This window comes from Prionailurus viverrinus, chromosome F1 (genome assembly GCF_022837055.1).
Source record: "Prionailurus viverrinus isolate Anna chromosome F1, UM_Priviv_1.0, whole genome shotgun sequence".
Taxonomy (NCBI): domain Eukaryota; kingdom Metazoa; phylum Chordata; class Mammalia; order Carnivora; family Felidae; genus Prionailurus; species Prionailurus viverrinus.
In genome coordinates, this window is record NC_062577.1 from 39,830,772 (window position 1) to 39,855,552 (window position 24,781).

The window sequence follows — 24,781 nt, forward strand, 5'->3', positions numbered from 1 at the left end:
GTGTGATTTGTGCGCCCAGGGCTGAGTGAGGCCAACAGTGCGTGACAGCTTTGGACCTTCCCTCCCCAGCCCAACCCCAGGCTCTATGAATTCTTTTCGGTTCAGCCCCTCCTTGCCCAGAGCCGGGCTTCTGGGATGGCTGGCACAATGCTGCCAGGCAGGGGACAGGGCAGTCTTGATGGGGAGAGGGGATGAGTCTTCCTGAGCCTGAGAACCACCCCCTCCCCCCACTACTTTGCCCCCACTTCCAGGCCGGGAACCCTTTGTGCCGAATTCCTTTCGCAGCTCAGCAGAAAAGCTTGCAAGTTCTGTTTCGTTCTGGACCTTCTTGTTGCCTTGCAAGGAACATCAGCTAGGGGCGGTGGGGGAGAGAGATAGCACTCCCTCCTGGGCCGAGGCAGATGTCGCATCCACCCTTGGAAGTAGGGCTTTCACTCTTTTTATTTAGCTCTGACGTGTGAGCACCGGGGAGCGTGACACTGGAGGGAAGCACACGCGTGCGGTGTGGGAGCAGGTGGCCGAGCAGAGGGCTGCGGAGGGCAGACCAGGGAGCTTTCTTGCTCTGCGCCAGCTTTGGGGTGTTCAGAAAAGGCGTGGAGAGGAGGGCCAGACGAAGGGAGACACTCCCCGCCGACGCTGCGGGGCTGTGTGCACTGAGCATCAGGAAGGGGCCATTCTTCCCCAAGTCCGGCATCCTCCTGCGGTGATCCTGAGGAGTTGGCTTTCTCTCTAGGGGCTGGAGGTCCAGCAGCCAGAGAGCACATCTCCGAGCTGTGGGTGTGCTAGGCTAGAGATGCTGAGGTCGTGGCATTTGCCGAAAGCCTGCGGTCCCTGTGCTGATGTCGAGCTCCCCCTCCCCTCAGCCCCCCCAACGCAAGGTTTTTAAGGTAGGACTTGAAAGGTATTCTGCTGCCTGTTCTCCTGTACCAAAGAGGGCTGCCTTCCACCCCACCCAGGGCAACCTGTCCCTGGTACTATGTGTGTGGGAGATGAGTCTGCTTCTCTTTGGCAAGGTGTCATAACTCAGCCAGCTGGGAAGTCCCTCGTGATGTCTGACCCAGCCCCACCCTTTCTGGGGCTGAGCTGGTTCTCGTGAGGGGTGCCGCTGCCGACAGCGCTTGGCGTCCCAGGGAGGCTGGCCCTGGCCCTTCCCTGCTGGAGCCAGGCCACAGAGGGCCGGGCTGCCGCCTCTCCTCCCAAGCCCTGGTTCCCCGCACAGACCCACAGCAGACACAGATTTTCCACTGCTGCGTATTCCGTCTCCTGCCAGCCTGGGCAGGGGCCGTGAAACTCCCCAGCACGGGGTAGGGGCGATGACTTCAGAGCCTGACATTCTTTGTCGCCTCTCCCAGCTCATGTGTTCAGTCTGGTTCTTAGAGCCAAAAGCACTCCTGATTTGGGTGGGGCTTTCTCTCTCCCATGTTCTTGGGGACAAAGATTCCTCTCTCTCTCTCTCTCTCTCTCTCTCTCTCTTTTTTTTTTTTTTTTGATGTATTTCTAAGGGAAATCCTTTTCCTGTGTTTCCAGCATTCTCTCCCTGCCAAGCTTCTCTCCAGGAAGCTTCGTATTTGAGAAGCCACTGCAGAGATCAGGGTCTAATACCCTGTCCTCGGCTAGACAAGGATTTATGCGAAGTTACCTCTGTGGAGAGCAGGGCCTGAGAGCCTCTGGGGGCAGGAAGAATGGAATGAAAAGCCCAAAATTGGGGATTGGCTGAGCTCCCAGGCCCGCAGGCTTTCCCGTGCCCTGCCACAAGTCCGAGTGAGGATTCCCAAGGCTACTTTGCTAACAGTCCCCACAGGCCCCTCCCTGCCTCAGGGCACACTGGGAACTGGGACGGCCACTTGACTTCTTAAGATAGCTACTGCAACAGCTTAGGGTGACTTAAGGTGGAGCAGAGAGATGAGAGAACATGGCAAACAGGAAGTTCGTGTGTGACTTCGAGGCCACTGAGGCAAGAGCAAGGCCTGACCTTTCTGTTTTCCGTAATGTGTGTCGTTTGGTTTGCTTGGATCCAAAAAAGGCCATAATGAACCTTGTGTCGAGTGCGAGATTCATAGGTTGGACTCTGATAGACCCGGTGGCACCATCGCTGAGGACAGGAAGGAGACACTAACTCGGCCCGGTTGTAAACCGTGGGATCAGGGCTGATTGGCGTAGAGGCGCAGAGGAAAGCGGCACGCGGGCCACCAGCTATGGGACCCAGGGGGTGCCGGGTGGTTTCCAGGAGGCGGGAGCTTCGGGACCCAAACCTGGGAAGTCCCGGTCCAAGCGGGACCAGTTAGTCACCCTGGAACGAAGCCGCTTCCACACCCCAGCCCCCTCTGCGTGTAGGTGGGCGTGCAGCTGCTTCCTGGGGAGTGGAATAGACTGTGTCGCATACGAGCCCGAGTAGTTACATAACCTCTCCAGGCCTCAGTCTGCTGATATGTAAAATGGGGTAACAGTAACTGTCTCATAGGGGTTTGCAGCGTCTGAACGTGAAGGCACCAATGTGCCTGGTGAAGCATCTGGCACCCAGTAATCACTTAAACGTTAGCAACCTGATTTATTACTCATCCATTCAGTTCATTCAGCACATTTGTATGCGTACAATGCCGGGCACTGTTGTAGACGTAAGGAACAAAGACAAAGCTCCCGCCCTCGTGGAGGGGGGGGGGGGGGGGGTGGACGGACCTAATGAACACATCATATAACATATTAGGGGAGAAGACCTGTGGAAGGAAACAGTGACACAGGATAAGGGGATCGAGAGTGCTGGAGCGGAGAAGCCATATTATTAAATCAGTGAGGTCGGGGTCGGTGTACAAACACCGGAAAGAGGTAAGAGAATGAGCTAGTGAACAGCAAGCTGAGCCAAGGAGGAGCTACTGCAGGGCCCTGACATAGAAGCTTCTCGAACGCGTTCAGGGCATGGCAGGAAGGCTCGCTGGGCAAGGAGCAAATAGTAGGAGTTGAGGGGTGGGAGGCCGGGGGCTCTTGAGGGGCCTTACGGGCCATCATAAAGGCCCCGGTGCCCGCTTTCACTCCAAGTAACAGCCACCAGTAGGTGAGTGCCAGGGGTTGGGTTTGAAAAAGATCGTTCTGGCTACTGTGTTAGGAGGAGACGGGGCACAGGACAGCAGGGGTGGGAGCAAGGTTACCAGTTAGAGGACAGTCGTCATCACCCAGGCAAGAGAGGGTGCCAGCTCACACCAGGACGGTGGCAGTGGAAAGTGAGAAGGGAATAGACCTTGGGTATATTTTGAAGATAAAGCTGCCAGGATGTGCTGGCTGAATGGATAGAGCACGAGAGAGAAAGAGGGAGGTCACAGGGTATTAATCTGAGAACAGAGAGGGCAGGGTGACCTCAGATGGGTGCTTTCAGCTAGATTGTTGTTGCTGCTGTGGCTTTGGCCTCCGTTGGGGTCTTGGGATGTCCCTTAAGATGACCTCTAGTCTCTGGTATCTGGTTTGCCCTCACAGTCATCTACTCACCTTGGTAAGGGGGCAATGGCATCTCCTCGCTGCTTCCTTGAGAAACGTCCCCGGGGAGATGAACAAATGATCAGAACTCCTGTTTCCCTCGAGCAAACCTGGCCCTCCAGTAGAGCGGTCCCAAACTGGCACAGCCTCGCTCTCTCAGGTCCTCGGGGAGAAAGAACCGGCCAGGACCCGCCGACTGCTCCGCCTCTGCCTGCCTGGGGGTCACGATGCCCTGCCCAGAAACACTCCTTTCCCAGGCCCTTGCTTTCCCTTCCCACTGGGAACCCGACTTTGCAGTGCGGTGGAGGCAGGGAGCCTCTGGGAAGCAGCCCAACTTGCTTCTAGTGCTTTGGCCAAACCCACTCCCCCACAGAGTTGGCTACGCCACTCAGCCAGAGGCCAGGGTGGCATATCTGGGCACTGGGAGGCAGGAGGCCCTGGATTAGAATATGGGCACCGCTTCCCTGACCGGCTCCCCCTTTCCCTCTCAGACTGAGCGCTGGCAGGTGAGAGTGGTCTCTATTCCCCAACTCCAACAGTGTGGAAGCCAGTTCACCACCACCGCCCCCCGACCCCGCACGCACACACACACACACACACACACACACACACTTTCCCTCCACTCAGGGTCCTTCGTCTACCCTCCCAGACAGGGGAGTATCTTGAGTACCCCTCCTGATGGTTTTTGTCTTCTGGATCCAGAAATGGAGGCCATCTCAGACCCTACAAGCAACACCCCTTCTGGTTTCCCCTTTCCCAAGTCTTTTTCTGTCCGAGTACCTTCCAGAGGTCTGACCCAAATCTCTCCTCTTGCCACTTAAGTTACCACTCTTGGGTCCTGTTGAGCAGAGACGGAGAGTAGAGGTCTGCCTTCACGCCACGCCCCCCTCCCCACCGGGGGAATAGCCCTTCCTGTTGACCAAAGTGTGAAGCAGCCCTCTGGCATCAGCATCTCCAATTCTCCTTGCAGCTTCCTGTCCCCTGCTCTCCCTCGTGAGGCTTCATGGAGTGTCCCTGCCCTCTGATTCTCTCCTCTGCTAGGACTTTCTTTTCCCCAGACAAAGCTCGTCCCACCCTGCCTGTGGGTGGGAACCCATGGAACAGTGCAGCTCCAGGTGCCAAGCCCAGGGCTTATCTGCTGCTCTGGGTAAACAACTTGAGAAATGCCACCTGGCATCCGTTGAAGTTTTAGGATTTCCCTCCTTCCCCTACAGTATAGCCCCCTCCAGGGGCCCAGCAGAGGAGCCTAAATATAAGGCCTGGGGGCCCCTGGGTGGCTCAGTCTGTTAAGCGTCCAACTTTGGCTCAGGTCACCATCTCACAGTTCATGAGTTCAGGCCCCGCGTCGGGCTCTGTGCTGACAGCTCGGAGCCTGGAGCCTGCCCCGGATTCTGTGTCTCCCACTCTCGCTCTGCCCCTCCTCCCCCTCTCTCTCTCTTTCAAAAATAAATAGACATTAAAAAAAAAAAAAAAAGTCCTGAAATAAAGGCGGCACTGAGAATAGAGAATAATTCTGCCTATCCCTTTTCTCTCTGGAACATGTCTGGAATATGGGTGCACACTCGTACAGGTTTATAAGCATATGTGCTAGAGGGGAGCGTGCTGGTAATCAAGGACTGCATACCGTCTGACTTTGCCGCTTCACCTTTGTGTTCTCTTTTCAATCAATGTGAATAATAGTGCTTCTCTTAATACCTAATACTTAGTCTAAGTAGTACTTCTCTAAGTCCACAGTACTTACTAGAATGGTAGCACCTCTGAGCGGTGTGTATCTGTGTCTGTGGGGGAGGTGACACAACGGGGGAACATGTGCCTCAAGGGGATGGCCACAGTTGGGAGTCCGAAAGCCTCTCCTGTTCTCCTAAAGCCCCTGGAACTTCCAATCGGGACAACTGGTCCGGCCGTCTCCTAGCTTCCTAGCGTGACCTTGAGCAGAGAGCTTATTCTTCCGGGCCTTTGTGTGGGAGCCAGTGGATGGAAGCTGACTCTGTTGTAGAATCATCAGCAGTAGTTACATGTTAATGTGAGAGGAAAGTTCGGTCAGCCCCAGGGACCGTTTGAATGTCTGTGTTCTCAGAGCTGGAGCCTGCAGCATCCTTGGGAGGAGGCGGTGAGGTGTTAGATCTAGGTTAGCTTACCCAGGGGACAGAGCAGCAGCCAGTGGCCGCCTGTGACCACCTTGTCCCAGTTTGCCCATTTTGAGACTGAGGGTATCACACACACACACACACACACACGCGCGCGCCCTCCCCCCCGCGTCCTGGGCAAAGTGGGGAGATTGGTCACCCTGGCTGGATCTCATACTTGGGCAGAACAGGAAGCGGAGGGTCTTTCTTTCGGTCCTTCAACTGCCTTCTTCTGTCCTTCGTTTCTTCCCCTTTTTGCTCGCCTGCTCACCCTACTCGTATCTCCTTCCCAGGTCTGTCTGGGAACCCTGCGGACCTGGAGAAACGTAAGCACGTGTTCGGACAGAACTTTATCCCCCCCAAAAAGCCCAAGACCTTCTTAGAACTAGTGTGGGAAGCCCTCCAAGATGTCACACTCATCATCCTGGAGATTGCAGCCATCATCTCCCTCGTCCTGTCCTTCTATCGGCCCCCCGGTGAAGAAAACGAACGTGAGTGTCCACAGCAGCCCAGCGCGGCTCTGATCGGCGTTCTTTCCAGCACCTCCAATAAGCACTGGTCTTAGCGGTTGGCAGGGTGTAGCTTAAAATTCGGGGCGGGGGGGGGGGGGTGCAGGGATCTCCAAAGAAAACCAGCAAGTAGCTAGTAAGCTGTTCTTCCAACCCATCCTGATTCCAGGGTCTTCCTCCCCTTCTCCCATCAAATCCTCATGCAGAATATCAGGAGTCCTCTACCCTCACCCAACCAACAAAACCTGCTTCCCCCAGTGCCCCCCCCCCCGCCAGCTATTTGGCATCATGGGAAATAGCAGAGACCTGGAGCCTGACCACGTCAGGAATCATAAGTTCTGCACATGCGACTGGCCAGTCATTGGCAATGACGTGTTTCGTGCTATCTAGCACGCAAATAATTCTATTGGCGACGAGACGGTGCCCAATCGTGCCATCCTCCAGTACCCTCAGCGGATGGCTCTACTACCCAAGGGTTTTATTTTCTATTATTCTCCTTCCCTGACTTGCCGTTCTGGGGATTGTGGAGACACTACTTCCGTTCTGAATGTTAACGAAAGGCCCCCAGCTGACCCTTCCACTCTCTCCTTTCCCTGGGCTAGAGTGTGGTCTACCCGTAAGTAGCCCGGAAGATGAAGGAGAGGCAGAAGCCGGCTGGATTGAGGGGGCAGCCATCCTGTTCTCCGTGATCATCGTGGTGCTGGTGACTGCCTTCAATGACTGGAGCAAAGAGAAGCAATTCCGGGGGCTGCAGAACCGCATCGAAAAGGAACAGAAATTCTCCGTGATCCGAAATGGTCACATCATCCAGCTCCCCGTGGCTGAGATCGTGGTGGGTGACATCGCCCAAATCAAATACGGTGAGCACTCGTGTTTCTTGTACCTGTGGCACCCTCCCTATCTGAGGGCTAGGTCCTTTGGCCTAGGGGGCTGGGAATCACCGAAGACCCAAAAAGATAAGACCGCAATCGTGTTAGCTTCTAGGTCAGGGGAAGGAGGTTGTGGAGAAGGATCTAAAGAAAGAAGAAACTCTCCCCCAAAAAGTGTCAGACTTGTACCCTGTGTGTCTTAGGGTTAAAAATCCATAATGTTGAGGCCATGAGAAGTAACCGTTAGTTCATAAGGAGTTGACAGGTTGTCAGAGATGAAGTCATCTTCCAGAGGCTCTCCAGGTACCCCCCTGGGCCATTGCCCTATGGGCAGGGCCCGTGGAAGCAGCCCTGAAATGGGGTTGGGTGGTTCCTACCCTCTGCCAAGCTCTTTCCTCCCCTCTTTCCCTGTTGCCCTTTCCCCTCTGTGCACTAGGTGACCTACTGCCCGCAGATGGGATCCTGATCCAGGGGAACGATCTCAAGATTGACGAGAGCTCTCTGACTGGGGAATCAGACCATGTCAAGAAGTCTGTGGAAAGGGACCCAATGCTGCTCTCAGGTATGGCCTCTGGCTGCTTCGGCCCCCATTCTACTTCCCATTCTACCCCCCCCAGCCAGCCAGGCTACGGAGACCTGCTCCAGGCCTCGCTCTCCCTTCTGGCCCCACCCCCTCGCCTTCCCCTAGCTTTATCTGGGGCAGCAGCATATCGGTGGGTTGCATACAGGGTTATCGGGCAACCTAAAAGAGGTTCTCTACAGCAAGTGCTCTAGGAGCCTTGGGAGGGCGCTGCTGGTGGGCGTGGGGGTGGGGGAAAGAGTCTTACCCTAAAGCAGTTAGACACACTTTTCTCCTTACCCCCCAGTCTGCTCGGTCTATTTGATTTGATTTGATTCTTATTTTTTAACTGTACATGTATTTATTGAAAAGAATCCATGTGCAGTTGAAACCCGTGTTGTTGAAGGGTCAACCATATTAGCTAAAGCTGGGAGCAACAGCACTTGGGTGAGTAAAGATAACCAGCGTTCTAGAACAGTGATTCTCAACCTTGGCTACCCGTTGGAATCAGCTGGAGTGCTCGGTCTACTTTAAATGGGCCCAGCTCTTGACGGTTTCCCACTATCTGCCGAGCGGATCATTATCCGTGGGGAAGGAAGGAAGAGGGACTGTTGTTTTCTAAGTTTGCGTTCCACACCAAAGCCTGGCTAGGGATAAAAAACAACACTCCTCCCACCTTCTCCTTTCTCACACAGGGACCCATGTCATGGAAGGTTCTGGCCGGATGGTAGTGACGGCTGTGGGTATCAACTCTCAGACTGGAATCATCTTTACCCTTTTGGGAGCCAGCGAGGGAGAAGAGGAGGAGAAGAAGAAAAAAGGTAAGGGGCGTTTGAGATGAGATTCTGTTCCCACCCGTGCCCGCGGACAAAGCGGGAGGCAAGAGAACAGACCCGGATGGAACATCTGCGTGGAAGAAGCTGCTGGATGAAGAGCACAGATATCTGAACGTCTTGCCGAGATAAAGATGTCAAGCCTGGCTCCCCAGGGTGCTCTGATGAAAACCAAGTCAGGTCACCTCTGAGGCTCAACTCCCGTGTCTGTTAATGGCTGTGCAGGGGCAAGATGTAAAGCTTGCCCCAAGGGAGCTGGCTAGGTGCTCCGGCCCCAGATGCCCTCCGTGCAACCCCCCAACCCTTCTTCCGCAAACGTGGGGGATTAAATGACCCGTCAAGGCTGAGGGTAAACTGCCAAAACCGTGGGCTGTCAGGGGAGGAGAGACACAGCTAGGAGAGTGGGAACAGAGAGGTAATGTCTCCCCCCGGAGTTAGTCCTGTCTCTGCCATTCACGTGCTCCTGAAGGGAGGAAACACAGAGGGCGAATGAAGAAGAGATACGAAAAAGAAGTCTTCCCCTTTCCCTAGGCATTCCTTCTTTCCTTGGAGGAGGGAAGGATTTCTGTCCCTTGGCTAGAGGACCATCTCAGGCTGTTTCGTGGAGGGCGGGTTATCCAAAGGAAATGAAACACGTTCCCCCAGGAGCTAGACCAGTGGTTTTTGCAGCTACCTGCAAATGAGTAAGGAGGAAGCTTGCCTGGTGCCGGTGAATTGACACGGAGACCCCTTTCAGAGCCTTCGCCATTAGGCAGAAACAGTTCCAGCCTCTCACTTTCTAACCCCCACCCCATTTCTCCCAGCGATGTGACTCAGGCCGGGAGCAGCCTCCCAGCAGCGGCCGGGCTCCGGGAGAACGCAGCTCAGGTGTGGGTGTGCACTCACCTGCACGAGTGGCTGGTCTGCACCCCCAGGATTCAGGAGAGCCCCTCGTGAGCATGGATGTGAGCAGAGACGTGAACTTCCTTTATAGTCCCTTCCCTGCCGCTCAGCCCCTTTGCTGTCGCCCTTTTGGGCTCTGAGCAGGACCAACAGATTGGATATCTGATCTCTTAATAGTCGCTTTGGGTCTCCACCCCACTTTTTTCTTTCTTGTTCAAACAGGTAAAAAACAAGGAGTCCCTGAAAATCGCAACAAAGGTAACCTCGCCACCCACTCATTTACCATCTCTACCTGCCCACACTCAAATCAGACCTTTCCAGGCCATCTGCCTTCTCCCTTTGTCCTCTCCATAAATCTGTTATCTGCTGCTGTGGCCTGGATGCCTCATCCTGAGGAAGGTGCAGAGATTTGGGGGCGGTCTCAGGAGGGAGGGGGGGGGGTCCCAATCCCAATCCAAAATGGGACAACAGCACCCTCTGCTGTTGTCTCATGGAATCTCCTGTCAAGGTTTCTCTTGGGGAGCGTGTGGGATGGATCAGCTCTTCTCTGGGCTCTGAACGCATTGCTTCATTGCCCTCGGCCAGATTTAAACACCAAAGGTCATCGGTTTCCGGGCTGGAAGACTTCAGGGTCCTCACGGTGGAGGGAGATGGGGTGGGCAGTCCCTGCACCCTCCTCTTGCTAGCTGCCTCATCGGTGTCCTCTTCTGGTCTGGTCTTCTCTTCTAGTCTTCTCGGGGGTGCTTGGACAGAGCCCTTTCTCTGTACCTCTCCCCACCTCTTTCTTTGTTCTCCCCTCAGTCTGTTTTCTTCCTCCCGATCTGGTGTGTGTTTCCTTTTTGGTGGCTGTGTCTACATCCCGTCTCTGTCTTGTTTGTGAGTCTGACAACAGAGACAGTATCTCAGGAAGGGCGTCCTAAGCAAAAGGGCTGAGCTCCAACGGGGGTGAAGCTGGAGGGGTGCTGGGACCCAGCGAGAATGGCTCTCTTGAGACAGCCACTAGTGATTATTTTGCTCTTTGGACCCGTGTCATAGGAGTCTTCAGGAATAAAGTCATCCCATCGGAGAACCAGGGCTCCACAGAAATAATTCTTTAATTTTAGGGCTCTTTAACTCTTCTTTCGAAAGCAAAATGGGTTTATATGTCTGTCTTTATCCCTCTCATTCCAGAGGGTCCCTCATACCAGCTTCTTCCCTCTCCCCCCCAAAAGACTTACTTACCCCTGTACCTCCCCACTCTGTGCCTCCCCACCTTCGTCAGACAGGGGAGAAAGGGCATTTCCTTCCGCTGTCATCCGACTGATATGAGGAGGAACTGGAAAACATCTTGTATTGGGGGGGTCTGTGTTTCTCCTCTGACGGTCTATAGGAAGAGAGAGAGGAACCATTTAACAGAGCAGACCGGGAGGGCCCTTACGCTCTAGAAACGTCTTCCAGCCTTCCCCATCGGCCCCTTCCTGCAGTGAAGATTCACCATTCTGAGCACTGAATTCCAGGAGGGATGGTTGTTGGTAATAGCGCTTAGCGGCATGACTAATCCTCTTGCTGGAATAAGCCTGGCTTGGGGCTCTGAGGTGGTGCCAGGAAGCTGCCACTGAAGAGGCAACCCGTACCCCGAAAGCACTCCCGTTTCGTCTCCAGTTGTCAGAATATCATTCCAAGGCCCCAGTGGAGGGTGCAAGGCAAGTGCCCCGTCTGGCACGGGGTGAGAGCGGTCAGAATCGACATCGGGGGTCCGAGGTGGATTCCAGGAAGGAGACAGAGGAGTTGGGGTTCTCACGTGCTTGCCACTCGCTGCCGTCACCTTGCGCGCTCACCTGTCCTCTCTGTTGTGCGCACCCTAGCAAAAACTCAGGATGGGGTGGCCCTGGAAATCCAGCCACTCAACAGCCAGGAGGGGACCGACAACGAGGAGAAGGAGAAGAAGGCGGCCAAGCTGCCCAAAAAGGAGAAGTCGGTGCTGCAGGGCAAGCTGACGCGCTTGGCTGTTCAGATCGGCAAAGCTGGTGAGTAGGGCGGCGGCTTCTTGTTGTTCGTTAGTGCTGTTCTGGATCCTGGCCTCCCTGTCTCCCTTCTGTACCAACCGGGCCGGCAGAAAGAAGCCGAAACTTCCAAGGGGCTCGTGCAGCCCAGGGAGTAGGCCCCCTCTCCCTGCCACCCTCCGGCCACTCCCTGGGCCTTTTCAGGGAGAAGCGTGTCCCAGCGTGCGAGGGTTAAAGGCCCCGTGGTCTCTTGCCGCCAAGTGGGAAATAAAGAACTTCTGTCACACAGGGGAGATTTACTTCAGGGAGACGGAAGACTCTGGTAACCACCCACCTGTTTCGTGTATTGACTTATAAATTCCTCAAGGGCAGAGGAGGCTCCTGTTTCCTGGAGGCAGTTCCCGAGTGTGGTCCTAGCATCTGGCCAGGCACAGGACAGTAAATTCAGAGTAAGGACTGGAGGAAAAAGGAAGCCTGTGGTTGGAGAGGCTCTTTCCAGACTGCCTCTACATTCTCCCTCTACCTTCTGTTGGGGGTTAAGGGGTGGGGGGGGGGGGGTGGGGGGGCTGGAGGAGGAAACAGAAGGAATATTGCGCCTTCAGTGGGCAGAGCCCTCCAGGTACGCTCTTGTCCCACTGTTTAATTATCTCCTGACTCCACCCCTCTCTTTACCACAATCAGAGGCTAGACCAGTACATTCTGTGTGGACAATTCACCCGGAACCTGGCTAAAGGGCAGATTCTGAGTCAGGAGGTCGGGGCCTGAGAGTCTGCATCTCTGACAAGCCCCCAGGCGATGCCAGTGCCGCCGATGGGCTGACCACACACTGGGGAGCCAGAAGCTTTGCGGAGCCATTAACCCTGTGTGGTTGTTCCCGCTTACATCGACTGACCATCAAATACAGTTAAACATTCAGTTCCTCGGTCACGTCAGCCTGAGTTCAGTTGGTCAATGTCCACACTCAGGTCGTGGCTACCTTATGGGACCGCGCACGCAGCGAACGTTTGAAGCATCGCAGAGAGTTCTGCTGGACCGCATTACTCTAGCCCTATGCTTTCAGTTCTAGTACCCGGCTGATTTTGACCGCTGTGACATCTCCTGCGTATAAACTGTACACGGGTGAGATGAATTGCGGGTGTGGAATCACGTTCCTGAGCCTGGCGCATAGGTGTGAAACATTAAACAGACCCCCCTAACCCCTTCTATTGTCCTCCGGATCCCTGCCCTGCTCTTTAGGGAGTGCGAGCTACCTGGTGGGCCGGCCACCGGGTCTCCTCTCTTGTTTTAGTTTACGTGTCAAGCTAGGCCGGGAGTCGGGCGAGGCAACGTGCCACCCTGGGAGGGAGCACTTCCTTAAATTTTGGACCCTACGCACCCAGTTTGCCTCACATCAGCCCTGACCCTGCTGAAGCAAAGCTCAAAAGAATACGCTTTCATCGGTATAATCACCTCTAGCCTCGCTCTGATTCTCTTGAGTCATTAGGCCCTCAGGAAGAGCAAAGACCCAAATTAGACTAGGGTTTGAAGCAAAGCTCTTCCCAGATATTTTGCCAGAGAGAGGTGCAGGGTGCCCGGATTGTGATTCCCTCAGCCTTCAGAGTGGCCAGACAGCACCCGGGCCAGGTGCCTTCTGACCTTGAAAAGATTCTTCCATTTACATCAGTGTTGTAGGATGACCAGCTGTCCCCGTTGGCTTGGGACTGTCTTGATTTTAGCTCTGAAAGTCCCACATCCCAGGGAACTGCACAGCCTCAGGCAAACCAGAATAGTTGGTCACCCAGCCAGTGTCCATTCCAGAAAACTTTCTGTGGGGAAGGGGGTGAGGGGATAGGTGAAATAGGTGATGGGGATTAAAGAGTACACTTATCATGAACGAAATAAATAAATAAATAAATAAAATTTAAAAAATTTAAAGATCATAATTTTGTTTTGATCTTCTTTAAAAAAAAAAAAAACCTCTCTGTGCCTTGATTTCCCCATGAAAGGGGATGATCATAGTAACTTACCTCACAGGGGTTTCGTGAGGATTAAATGGGTCTGTATACGTGAGGTGCTTACCTGGCCTATAGCAAGCACTATAGAAATATTTGCTTATTGTAAACATACAAATTATTGTCATCTCCTATCTATGCCGTGTCAAGAGAGAGGTCAGGAAACACTGTTCTGAAAGTTAGTCATGCAGGTGACCTTAGGGACATCGCTGTGAATGAGTCATGAATTGATAGAGGAGAAACCCAAATTGATAAACTACTAGGAAGTAGGCAGATACAGTCACTACGTTATGAATTGTGGAAAGAGGGTAGGTCTGAGATAGAATCATAAAATGCTGGGTTTTTGTTTTTTGGGGTTTTTTTGTTTGTTTTTTGAGAGAGGGAGAGAGAGAAAGCACATGTGCATGCACACGGGAGGGGCAGAGAAAGAGGGAGAGAATCCTAAGCAGGCCCTTCACTCAGCGCAGAGCCCGATGTGGGGCTCGATCCCATGACCCTGGGATTATGACCTGAGCCAAAATCAAGAGTCAAACCCTCAACTGACTGAGCCACCCAGGCACCCCAATAAAATGCTGTTTTAGAAAACTAGACCTGCAACTATGTGGATGGAACTGGAGGGTATTATGCTAAGTGAAATTAGTCCGAGAAAGACAAATATCCTATGACTTCACTCATATGAGGACTTAAAGAGACAAAACAGATGAACATAAGGGAAGGGGAACAAAAATAATATAAAAACGGGGGAGGGGGGACAAAACGGAAGAGACTCATAAATATGGAGAACAAACTGAGGGTTGCTGCAGGGGTTGTGGGAGGGGGGATGGGCTAAATGGGTGAGGGGCCCTAAGGAACCTACTCGCGAAATCAGTGCTGCACTATCTGCTAACTAATTTGGATGTAAATTTTAAAAAATATAAATATAAATAAAAAACATAAAGTGTTAGATGACCTTGCCCAAAAGAAAAAAGAACACGAGACCACCTCCTTGTTTATGAATGAGGAAACAGGCCCAGAGAGGGACAAAACCTGGCACAAAGCCACGAGTCCGGTTAGCGCAGGGCCGAGACTAGAGCCTGTGTCTGTGGGAGACAAAACCAGCGTCTTTTTCCCTGCACGGTAATGTATAAGCAACAGAGAATGGATAGGGGATCTGGGTACGACTCCCTAGAGGGAGTGGTTCTAAACCCTGGTAGCAAAGCCTCTAACTTCTGCCAGCCCACCTCTGGCTAGGGCCCCGGGAAGGCCCTGGAGCCTGGGTTCATGTGACTTGTTTCCCGGACAGGCCTCATCATGTCTGCCATCACGGTTCTCATCCTGATCCTGTACTTTGTGATTGACAACTTCGTGATCCACCGCAGAGCGTGGCTGCCCGAGTGCACTCCCATCTACATCCAGTACTTTGTCAAGTTCTTCATCATCGGCATCACTGTGCTGGTGGTGGCTGTGCCAGAGGGGCTGCCGCTGGCTGTCACCATTTCCCTGGCCTACTCCGTGAAGGTGAGACGGGAACGAGGCTGGCCCTTCTTTCGGGACACAGATGGGAAGGGAGGGCGCCGTGTAGCCTGGGGTGAAAGGCCGGGCCATCTCCCCAGACCCCGCGTGGCACCTCGCAGGGGCAGAGGCCGCGGGCACTGCTCACAGGTGAAAGACCCTCTTGATCAGCCGCATCAGTGTTTCGGGAAGCCAGTGGAATCTAAAGAGGATTCGCCACAATGGTATCCTGCGTTTTTGTGCCAACAAGAGGAGGAGAGGTGGAGACATGTTGGCTGAAACATGGCCTTTGACCTGTATTCGGTCCCCTCTCAAGTCTGCTCTCATCTCCTTTGTAGAAAATGATGAAAGACAATAACCTGGTGCGGCACCTGGATGCTTGTGAGACAATGGGCAACGCCACAGCCATTTGCTCTGATAAGACCGGCACGTTGACCATGAACCGCATGACCGTGGTACAGGCTTATATTGGAGACACCCATTACCATCAGATCCCGAGCCCTGATGTCCTCCTGCCCAAGGTCCTGGACCTTATTGTCAATGGCATTTCTATCAACAGTGCCTATACCTCCAAGATTCTGGTAAGCTCTCCCTTTGCCTGGACACTTCGAACGGGGTGGTCGGAAGGGACCGTCAGTCTCCTCTGGACAGAGCAATTTTCTCTTGTTTGTTCTGCCTGAATTGCCATCCCCCGTCACGTTTCCTACTCCTCGCTGAACGTGTTTGGCGTGACTAGGGAATGATCCATGGGAGGAGAGCGGAGGTGGGGAGGCAGGTAGAAATCTACGGCCATGAAGCGCCCACCAGGCACCATCTGAGGGCGGAATCTCTGGAAGAGACCTCGTGCTGGTAGCGGAATTGGGCTTACCAGGAGGAAAGTACATATTGTCCAGAAACTCAGAGAGGGGGTTAGAATGAGACCCGCACAGGGTGAGATTCCAGCACCACCCCCAGGGTAAACGGAGCCCCGGACGGCCCAGCGACCACAGTCGCCCCTGCCCACTGCCCGCTTACCCTTGGGAAGAAAACGCATGAAAGTTTTGTCCTTTCCTTCCTCAGCTCTCTCCCTAGTCGAGGCCCGTTACTCAAATGCCACGTATGATTTTTCTCTCAGCCTCCGGAGAAGGAGGGAGGTCTGCCGCGGCAGGTGGGCAGCAAGACCGAATGCGCTCTGCTGGGCTTTGTCACAGACCTGAAGCAGGATTACCATGCGGTGCGCAATGAGGTGCCCGAGGAGAAGCTCTACAAGGTGTACACCTTCAACTCGGTGCGCAAATCCATGAGCACGGTCATCGAGAAGCCCAGCGGGGGCTACCGCATGTACAGCAAGGGCGCCTCGGAGATCATCTTGCGCAAGTGAGCACTTCCTTCCCCCGCTTCTCCTTCCCTGCGAAATCCTCCCCCCCAGGAAGGTCCGGGCAACCCGCGCCCGTGCTGAGCCCCGCCGAATGATACGTGAGCCCCGCTTCGGGGCGGTGACCGCAGAACCAGTATCTTAGCGTTTGCTCGGGGCCACGCAGTTTTCACGTGCCTTCGGGTGGCCTGTTCCATTTAATCTTCACAGCTCAGTGCAGCAGATACTATTGTTATCCCCCTTTTGTGGATGAGAAAACAGAGGTCCCGGGAGGTGAAGTAACCTGCTCAAGGTGATACAGCTAAGAGTGGCACAGCCAGGATTCGGACCGCAATGATCCAAGCTCTCGTTTGCTAGCCTGAAAACAGAGAATAATGCCCATGGGGTTCCTATGATTAAATGGTTCAGTGTAACTTTGGCCTACGTCAGAGACGTTGTGAGTTTGGATCTAGATCGCCACAACGGAGTGAGGCAAATGAATCTTTTTGATTCCGCAGTGCATATACAGCTCATGCTTACACTAGACTGGAGTCTATTGAGGGTGCCATAGCATGATGTATATATATATAAAAATAATAATAATAACATACTTTATTTTATAAATACTTTATTGCTAAAAAAAATGCTAACCATCATCTGAGCTTTAGTGATCATAATCTTTTTTTTTAATTTTTTTTCATGTTTATTGATTTATTTTGAGACAGAGAGAGTGTGTGTGCACGCATGCATGAGTTAGGGAGGGGCAGAGAGAGAGGGAGAGAAAGAATCCCGAGCGGGCTCTGCACAGAGCCTGACGCAGGACTCAATCCCATGAACCGTGAGCTCATGACCTGAGCCGAAATTAAGAGTCAGATGCTTAACTGACTGAGCCACCCAGGCGCCCCTAGTGATCATAATGTTTTTGCTGGTGGAGGCTCTTTCCTCGATGTTGATGACTGCTGACTGATCAGGGCAGTGGATGCTGAAGGTTGGGGTGGCTGTGGCAGTTTCTTAAAATAAGACAGTGAAGTGTGCCGCATAGATTGGCTCTTTTCATGAACAATTTCTCTATAGCATGAGATGCTATAGAGATGCTATTTGATAGCATTTTACCCACAGTAAAACTTCTTTCAGAATTAGAGTTGCTTCCCCTCAAACCCTGCCACTGCTTTATCAACTAAGCTTATGTACTATTCTGAATCCTTTATTGTCATTCAACGATCTTCATGACATCTTCATCAAGAATAGGTTCCATCTGAAGAAATTTTCTTTGCTCATCCGCTAGAAGCAACTCCTCATCTGTCTGTGTTTGATCGCGAGATCACAGTCATTCAGTCCCATCTTCAGGCTCCACTGCTCCTTCCAGTTCTCTTGCTATTTCCACCACATCTGCAATGAATTCCTCCCCTAAAGTCTCGAACCCTGAGGGTCAAAGTCATCCATGAGGGTTGGTATCAATTGCTTCCAAATGGCTGTTCATGTTGATATGCAGGCCTCTTCCCATAAATCATGAATGTTCTTAATGGCATTTGGAAGGAGGTTTCCATTTACTTTGCCCAGATCCACCAGACGAATCTCTATCGATAACCTTACAAAATGTGTTTCTTAAATAATAAGCCTTGAAAGCCGAAATTACTCCTTGATTCATGGGCTGCAGAATGGATGTTGTGTTAGCAGGCATGAAAGCAACATTAATCTCGTTGGACATCTCCATCAGAGTTCCTGGGTGACCAGGTGTATTGTCAATGAGCAGTCATATTTTCAAAGGAGTCTTTTTCTGGGCAGCAGCTCTCAACGGTGGACTTAAAATATTCAGTAAGCCTTGTTATAAACAGATGTGCTGCCATCCAAGCTTTGTTGTTCCGTTTAGAGAGCACAGACAGAGTAGATTTAGCATAATTCTTCAGGGCCCTGGGATTTTCAGAATGGTAAGTGAGCATTGGCCTCGATGTAAAGTCACCAGCTGCATTAGCCACTAACGAGCAAGTAAGGCTGTCCTTTGAAACTTTGGAACCCAGGCACTGACTTCTCTCTAGCTGTGAAAGTCCTGGATGGCATCTTCTTACAGTATGAGGCTGTTGCGTCTACACAGAAAAGCTGCTGTTCAGTGGAGCCACCTTCGTTAATCATCTGAGCTAGTCCTTCTGGAGAACTCGCTGCATGTGGCTGTCTAGTTTTCCCAACACCGTTAGTCTACATCAGCACTTCCGTTTTTATATTATGGAGATCTCCGCTTTCCTTAGACCTCATGATCCAACCTCTGCTATCTTCAGACTTTTCTTCTGCAGCTTTTTCACCTCTCTTAGCCTTGATAAAATTTAAGAGAGTTAGGGCCTTGCTCTGGATTCGGCTTTGGTTTATGGGGCCGTTGTGGCTGGTTTCGTCTTCTATCCAGACCGTTCAAACTTGCTTCATATCAGCAACAAGGCTGTTTCACGCACTTACCACTTGGGTTTCGCGGAAACAGTCCTTTTCGTTTCTTCTAAGAACCTTTCCTTTGCATTCACAGCTTGGCTATTTGGCACAAGAGGCCTAACATTCAGCCTCTCTCGGCTTTCCACATGCCTTCCTCATCTAGCTTAATCATTTCTAGGTTCTGATTTAAAGTGAGAGATGTGCACCTCTCCCTTTCACTTGAGCACTTAGAGGCCACCGTAGAGTTATTAGTGGCCTAATTTCAATATTGTTGTCTCTCAGGGGATAGGGAGAGAGACGGGGAAAGAGCTGGGCAGTGGAATCAGAACACACACAACATTATCGATTAAAATTGCTGTCTTACATGCGCGCGACTCTTGATGTCCCAAAACAATTACAATAGTAACATCAAAGCTCACTGGTCACAGATCACCATAGCAAATATAATAATAACGAAAAAGTTTAAAGTATTGTGAAACTTACCAAAACGTAACTCAGAGACAGGAAGTGGACAAATGCTGTTAGAAAATTGGTGCCAACAGACTTGCTGGATGCAGGGTTGCTACAAACCTTCAGTTTGCAAAAAACAAAACAAAACAAAACAAAACAAAACAAAACGGGGTATGCCTGTACATAACATGCCTGGCACACAGCACGTACTAGAAATGGTGCCTCTATGTTCCGTTTTCCTTCTCGTGCTCAGTTCTGATTATAGAAAGTTGCATAATTTAATCAATGTGGCTAGGCTCTTCGCAGGTCATTAAAGGTTAGGCGTAGGCATAGGGCCAGTAGCTGAATTAACCAGTGCCTCTAGTTGGCTGCTAATTAGCCACTTTCCTTCAATGAGCACATTCCCGTGGAACACGCCCTATGCACTGAGTACTATTCTAGGTCATGGGAATTAAAACTGTCTCTCCACCTTTGAGAAGTTCAAAAGAGCAGGTGATCCCCAAAAGACTTCACATATGAGTAGGGACAGATGGTAGGGGGGAACCGCACCTTCTGCTTACGTGGACCTTATCCACCTACACACCTCCCCACCTTGGAAAAAGGGACTCAGCTGGGGGAGAGGGATGAGAGATTTCTGGCCTCAGAACAGTGTCTGGCCTCAGAACAGTTGCCAGAATGTCTGCAGGTGACCGTAGAGACATATTGGGTGAGACGGGGTGCTGCTTCCTGACCGTGTGCCTCCCCAGGTGCAATCGAATCCTGGACAAGAAAGGGGAAGTGGTGCCGTTCAAGAACAAGGACCGAGACGAGATAGTGCGCACTGTCATCGAGCCCATGGCCTGTGAGGGCCTCCGAACTATCTGCATAGCTTACCGGGATTTCAATGACGGAGAGCCCCCGTGGGACAACGAGAGTGAGATCCTCACCGAACTGACCTGCGTCGCGGTGGTGGGCATTGAGGACCCCGTGCGCCCAGAGGTGAGGCTTTGGCTTGGCCAAAGGGTAAGAAAACATGAATGGAAGTCTTCCAACAGCCCCTGGCGCGTGTGCAAGCTGAGCACGGTCTAACGGGAAGCCACCCAGGAGTCACAGGAACTGGGGTACTGGTTCCATTTCTAGCTGTGACCCCAGGCGTGTTACCTAACAGCTTCTCGCTTGCAGGGATGGATGTTCCCAGGCTTCCAGCTTCACAAAACTGCTTTAGAGTGCTGAACTGCTAGAAGGTGCCATTCTGATGGTTAATGCCGTCTGAGGGGTGAGAAGTATAGGTTTCATTGAGCTTATGATTTGATACCTAGAACAGCCAGGAGGCTGAGTTAACTGGGACACCATCCCCGCCTCCAGCCGCCTTCTTTCAAGCAACACATTCTTGTTGAGCGCCCCTAGGGTAGCTGAACACTATTCTAGACGCTAAGGCATCGGAAAAAGCCTCTGCTCGAAAGAAATTCAGACAGATGGGCTGTTAGTTGTCAAGGCCCCCAGGCAGGAGGGGCAAGCGTGCATTGGGGAAAGAACTGCAAAGAACTGATATGGTTGGAGTATGGGCCAGGGGGGCGGAGAATGGCAAAAAACGTCTGCTAGGGAGGAAGACAGTGGCCAGATCTCAAAGGGCTGTGTATATGCCCTGCTAAGGAGTCTAGATCGCAGGGAGAGTAAGCTTTCACACCCAGCTCCCGAAGCAAATTTCCTCTTCAGCTCAAGTTACACTAAAAGGCAAACTCAAATGTAGTACCGTGAGTAGGACAGAAGTGAGGTGACACCGGACAATATAAAAATGACCGGACGTAGCCAGTGCCCCGTGGCACTGCTCCTGGGGTACCTGCCTCCCGTGTACAGTGAAGGGACCCTGAACGGGGACAGCCTAGCAGGCCTCACCACCCCACCTCCTCCTTTCCCCTTGCCTTACTCTCCATAGGTGCCAGACGCTATCGCCAAATGCAAACAAGCTGGCATCACTGTCAGAATGGTGACCGGTGACAACATCAACACAGCCCGGGCCATCGCCACCAAATGTGGCATTGTCACACCTGGGGATGACTTCTTGTGCTTAGAAGGCAAAGAGTTCAACCGACTTATCCGCAACGAGAAGGGCGAGGTGGGTCGCGGGCGGGGAGCCTGGGTCTCGTGTGGCGCAGCTGGGACGCGCGGGAGAAAGCGGCTGGCTTTTGTGGTGGTGGTCGTGTGTTTGTTTTTGTTTGGTTTTTGGTTTTTTTGGAAGATCTGATCGGCTTTATTAAATGGTTTCATGAATCGGGCAGCAGCCCATAGAGGAGGGAGGGGAAGCTGTGAGGAGCTGTACCGCCAAGTGGGTGGTTTTTAAACTAAAATCTATTCATAGCGAGACGTTCCTTCTACCAAAGCTGCTCAGGGGGTAAAACTGCGAGTTTCCTTTCTCCTCGTTATCTTCATTCATAAGCTAACTTTTGAGACAGCCTCACTAACTTTTCGCCGTCTTCCCGATTTTTTTCAGTTAAGGAGTGATTTTGTACTGATTTCCCTCCATCCTCACCCTCCTGTGTCACCACCCTGTGACTAATGCTGGCACAGGTTTGTAAGAGGATGTGGTCTGGGTGTGAAGCAGACCAGAGCTTCCTGGTCTACATAGAAACCACACCTAAGACCTTAGAAGCACTTTAGCCCCTGGAGCCAACAGCTAACCCCTGCCCACCTCCTGTCAAGGCTCCAAGAAATAGGGGATTGGCTCCCCAGTAGGGAACCGGGAGGAAAAAAGAGACACGCGGAGCCTGAATGGTCACCATCAATGAATCTGCCCTTGGAGACTCAGCTGGATGTTTCATGTCCCGTGGAGGCCACGGTAGCAGCCGCCATGGGCCATGGAATGCCAGCTCCCCCAGAATCTCAGAGCGTGGGGAGAAGTAAGCTTCTCCTGGATGACTATTCTGGGCTTGCCTGACCTGGTGTGGTCTCACGTTGGCAGGTGGAGCAAGAGAAGCTGGACAAGATCTGGCCTAAGCTTCGAGTCTTGGCGCGATCGTCCCCCACTGACAAGCACACCCTGGTAAAAGGTAAGCTTGGCTGCTGGCCAGGTACCTGGGGCAGAAGACGGCAGTCTGGGGCAGGGCAGACGAGGACCGTTGGCCAAAGCAACTCCCCTGTCCTGAACAGGAAGGTCCCAGGAGAGCTCTCCAGCTCGTCGGGGGAACAGACAGCTTAGCCAACATCTGTAGTCAACACATATAATAAAGTTGTTTTTAAACATCATATCTTGGGGCACCTGGGTGGCTCAGTCGGTTAAGCGTCCGACTTCGGCTCCGGTCACGATCTCACGGTTCGTGGGTTCGAGCCCCGCGTTGGGCTCTGTGCTGACAGCTCAGAGCCTGGAGCCTCCTGCTTCGGGTTCTGTGTCTCCCTCTCTCTCTCTGCCCCTCCCTTCACGGTGCTCTGTCTCTCATAGGTGAATAAATGTTAAAAAAAAAATTTTTTTTAATAAATAAATAAAAATAGACACCATACTTTATTCGACCAGGGCAGGTTAAATGATTCCCATTTTGCACATGAGGAAGTTCGAGGCTGGGAAGACGAGTAGCTTACCCAAATTGGCCAACTGGTAAATGCAAGTGGTACAGTTCAACCCCCAGGTCTCTGTCCTTAATTCAACCGGTGGCTTCTCCACCAAACACCAGCTGCCTTAGGGCCCTTGGGCTGCCACAGGCTACCTGATAAAGACAGACTCGTAGGTCAAGGTGCCACCTGTGAAACAATTCACAGCCCTGGGGTGATGCTGTAGAACCTCCAGCATAGAGAAGAAAGAAGGAAAGAACAAAGTAGAAAGGGAGATGGTCACACACACACACACACACACATACACACACACACACTCACACTTGGGCACCAGCGTGGATGCCAGAGAAAAGGCATCCAGGTATCATGTATGTGCATGTAGATGTGTGCACGTGTGTGCATGCTGTTTTCCAACTCTGACCTCCCGATCTTTCTCCTGTCTTCTCCTTGGTCGGAAGAAGCCAGCCTCCTGGGAAGTATCATTTTCTGCTTTAACTGTTCCCCCCCGTTGTTTTGCTTCCTCTTCCTGCTCAGGAAGCACATGGCCCTCGCTGGCTGAGATGGAATGGAAGGATGGCTGGGCTTCCCCAGCTGGCTTCGGGACCCTGCAAGGCGTTTCTTCTCTCTGGGTTTCAGTTTTCTCCTCTGGAGGATGATGGGAGTGGCGTAGATGATCTGGATCCTTTCCAGCCTTCTGAGTCTATACCACCTGTGGCTTCAGGCTGGCTGTCACTGTGCCCTTTGCTCCTCCCTCTTCAAAGCGCTAGGCCTCCTGGCCTTGGAGGCTGAGACACTGCTCTCCTCCGACCACCAGAGGGCAGGAGTGCACCGTCTGCTCTCGTTGCCAGAGTGGCTGCCCAAGACCGGATCAGTTCACCTCACATGGTCTTCACCCCTTCCTGTGGTTGTTTTCAGCTAGTAACTGCACTTCTATTTGTAAATTACCTGTGTTTACATGCCTGCTGCCACATCGAAGGCTGGACAAGGTGCTCCTCTAGCCTTTCCTTACCTCAGATGCCTGCACAGAACAAGGCAAAGCAGTAGCAGCTTCTCAGGAAGTGACAGATCTGTCAGGGCTCAGAAGGATGGTTACACTTTCAACATGCTATCAAGTGAGCTTGTAACCCACAAAATAAAAAAGAAAGGAAATAAAGGGAGGTGGTAGCAGGGACCAGGGAGGAAAACCCCAAAAGCACCTTCGAGGGGAGCAGAGGACTGAGATGGCCCATGTGGACTCACCGGGGTGTGTCTGTTTCTCCCAGGCATCATCGACAGCACTGTTGGGGAACAGCGACAGGTGGTGGCTGTCACTGGCGATGGCACGAATGATGGGCCGGCCCTGAAGAAAGCAGATGTTGGCTTTGCCATGGTAAGCAGCTCAGTACACCGTCTCTCTGCCTGCAAGCTGCCTTCTCCATCAGGAAGCCAGGACAGGCTTCTTGTAGCCTGCCGCTTCCTGTGCCTCCACGTCCCACACTGTGCTCTTTTTTCTGACTCTGTCTCTCCTAACGACCCAGCCAGTGAGAGTATGTGTAGTGGGAGAGCCATCAAGTGTGAAGACTAGACGACACAGGCAGGAAAACCACGACGTATCAAGCACGTATTCCTTCACCAGCACTGTTCATCACTCTGCTTTACGCTCGTGAGGCCAAGCGCATCAGAAGCACTTGGAGAGTTTATTTAAAATAGCATATTCCGGGGCGCCTGGGTGGCGCAGTCGGTTAAGCGTCCGACTTCAGCCAGGTCACGATCTCGCAGTCCGGGAGTTCAAGCCCCGCGTCAGGCTCTGGGCTGATGGCTCAGAGCCTGGAGCCTGTTTCCGATTCTGTGTCTCCCTCTCTCTCTGCCCCTCCCCCGTTCATGCTCTGTCTCTCTCTGTCCCAAAAATAAATAAATGTTGAAAAAAAATTAAAAAAAAAATAAAATAGCATATTCCAAGGTTCCACATTTGGATATCTTGATTCAGTAGCACATGGGTGGGTCCCAGAAATGTTTGGCTTTTCCTAGCAGGCACACTGGTTCATTCTGACATTCCAGCAAATGTAGAAACCCCCGGATTGCAAATGTCATTCTCACACTCAAGTAGCTTATGATTGTAAGCCTCCCATATGTATTGCACTATTGGTGATTTTTTTAAGCCGTGGAAGGATATTCAAGAATAATCCGTGTTTGGGGTGCTCTCTTTAAAAGCAACCAAAAGGGGCACCCGGGTGGCTCAGTCGGTTAAGCATCCGACTTCGGCTCAGGTCATGATCTCACGGTTTGTGGGTTCGAGCCCCGCGTCGGGCACTGTGCTGACAGCTCAGGGCCTGGAGCCTGCTTCGGATTCTGTGTCTCCCTCTCTCTGTGCCCCT

General features: G+C 52.3%; 1 protein-coding gene across 7 annotated transcripts in view; it reads left to right on the forward strand.

The window, feature by feature from the left end:
* ATP2B4 (ATPase plasma membrane Ca2+ transporting 4) overlaps window positions 1-24,781 on the forward strand; it is a 98,582-nt gene that overhangs the window by 52,726 nt on the left and 21,075 nt on the right. For 5 of the 7 annotated variants that reach the window (XM_047840115.1, XM_047840109.1, XM_047840113.1 and 2 more), the window contains exons 3-15: window positions 5,885-6,082; window positions 6,703-6,960; window positions 7,406-7,531; window positions 8,224-8,349; window positions 9,466-9,501; window positions 11,088-11,249; window positions 14,499-14,713; window positions 15,046-15,288; window positions 15,822-16,063; window positions 19,652-19,883; window positions 20,821-21,000; window positions 21,844-21,931; window positions 23,690-23,796. In XM_047840115.1, coding sequence (XP_047696071.1) covers window positions 5,885-6,082; window positions 6,703-6,960; window positions 7,406-7,531; window positions 8,224-8,349; window positions 9,466-9,501; window positions 11,088-11,249; window positions 14,499-14,713; window positions 15,046-15,288; window positions 15,822-16,063; window positions 19,652-19,883; window positions 20,821-21,000; window positions 21,844-21,931; window positions 23,690-23,796 — 2,213 coding nt within the window. The remainder of the gene's footprint in view (window positions 1-5,884; window positions 6,083-6,702; window positions 6,961-7,405; window positions 7,532-8,223; window positions 8,350-9,465; window positions 9,502-11,087; window positions 11,250-14,498; window positions 14,714-15,045; window positions 15,289-15,821; window positions 16,064-19,651; window positions 19,884-20,820; window positions 21,001-21,843; window positions 21,932-23,689; window positions 23,797-24,781) is intronic. The other 2 variants (XM_047840112.1, XM_047840114.1) reach the window with 1 other exon arrangement.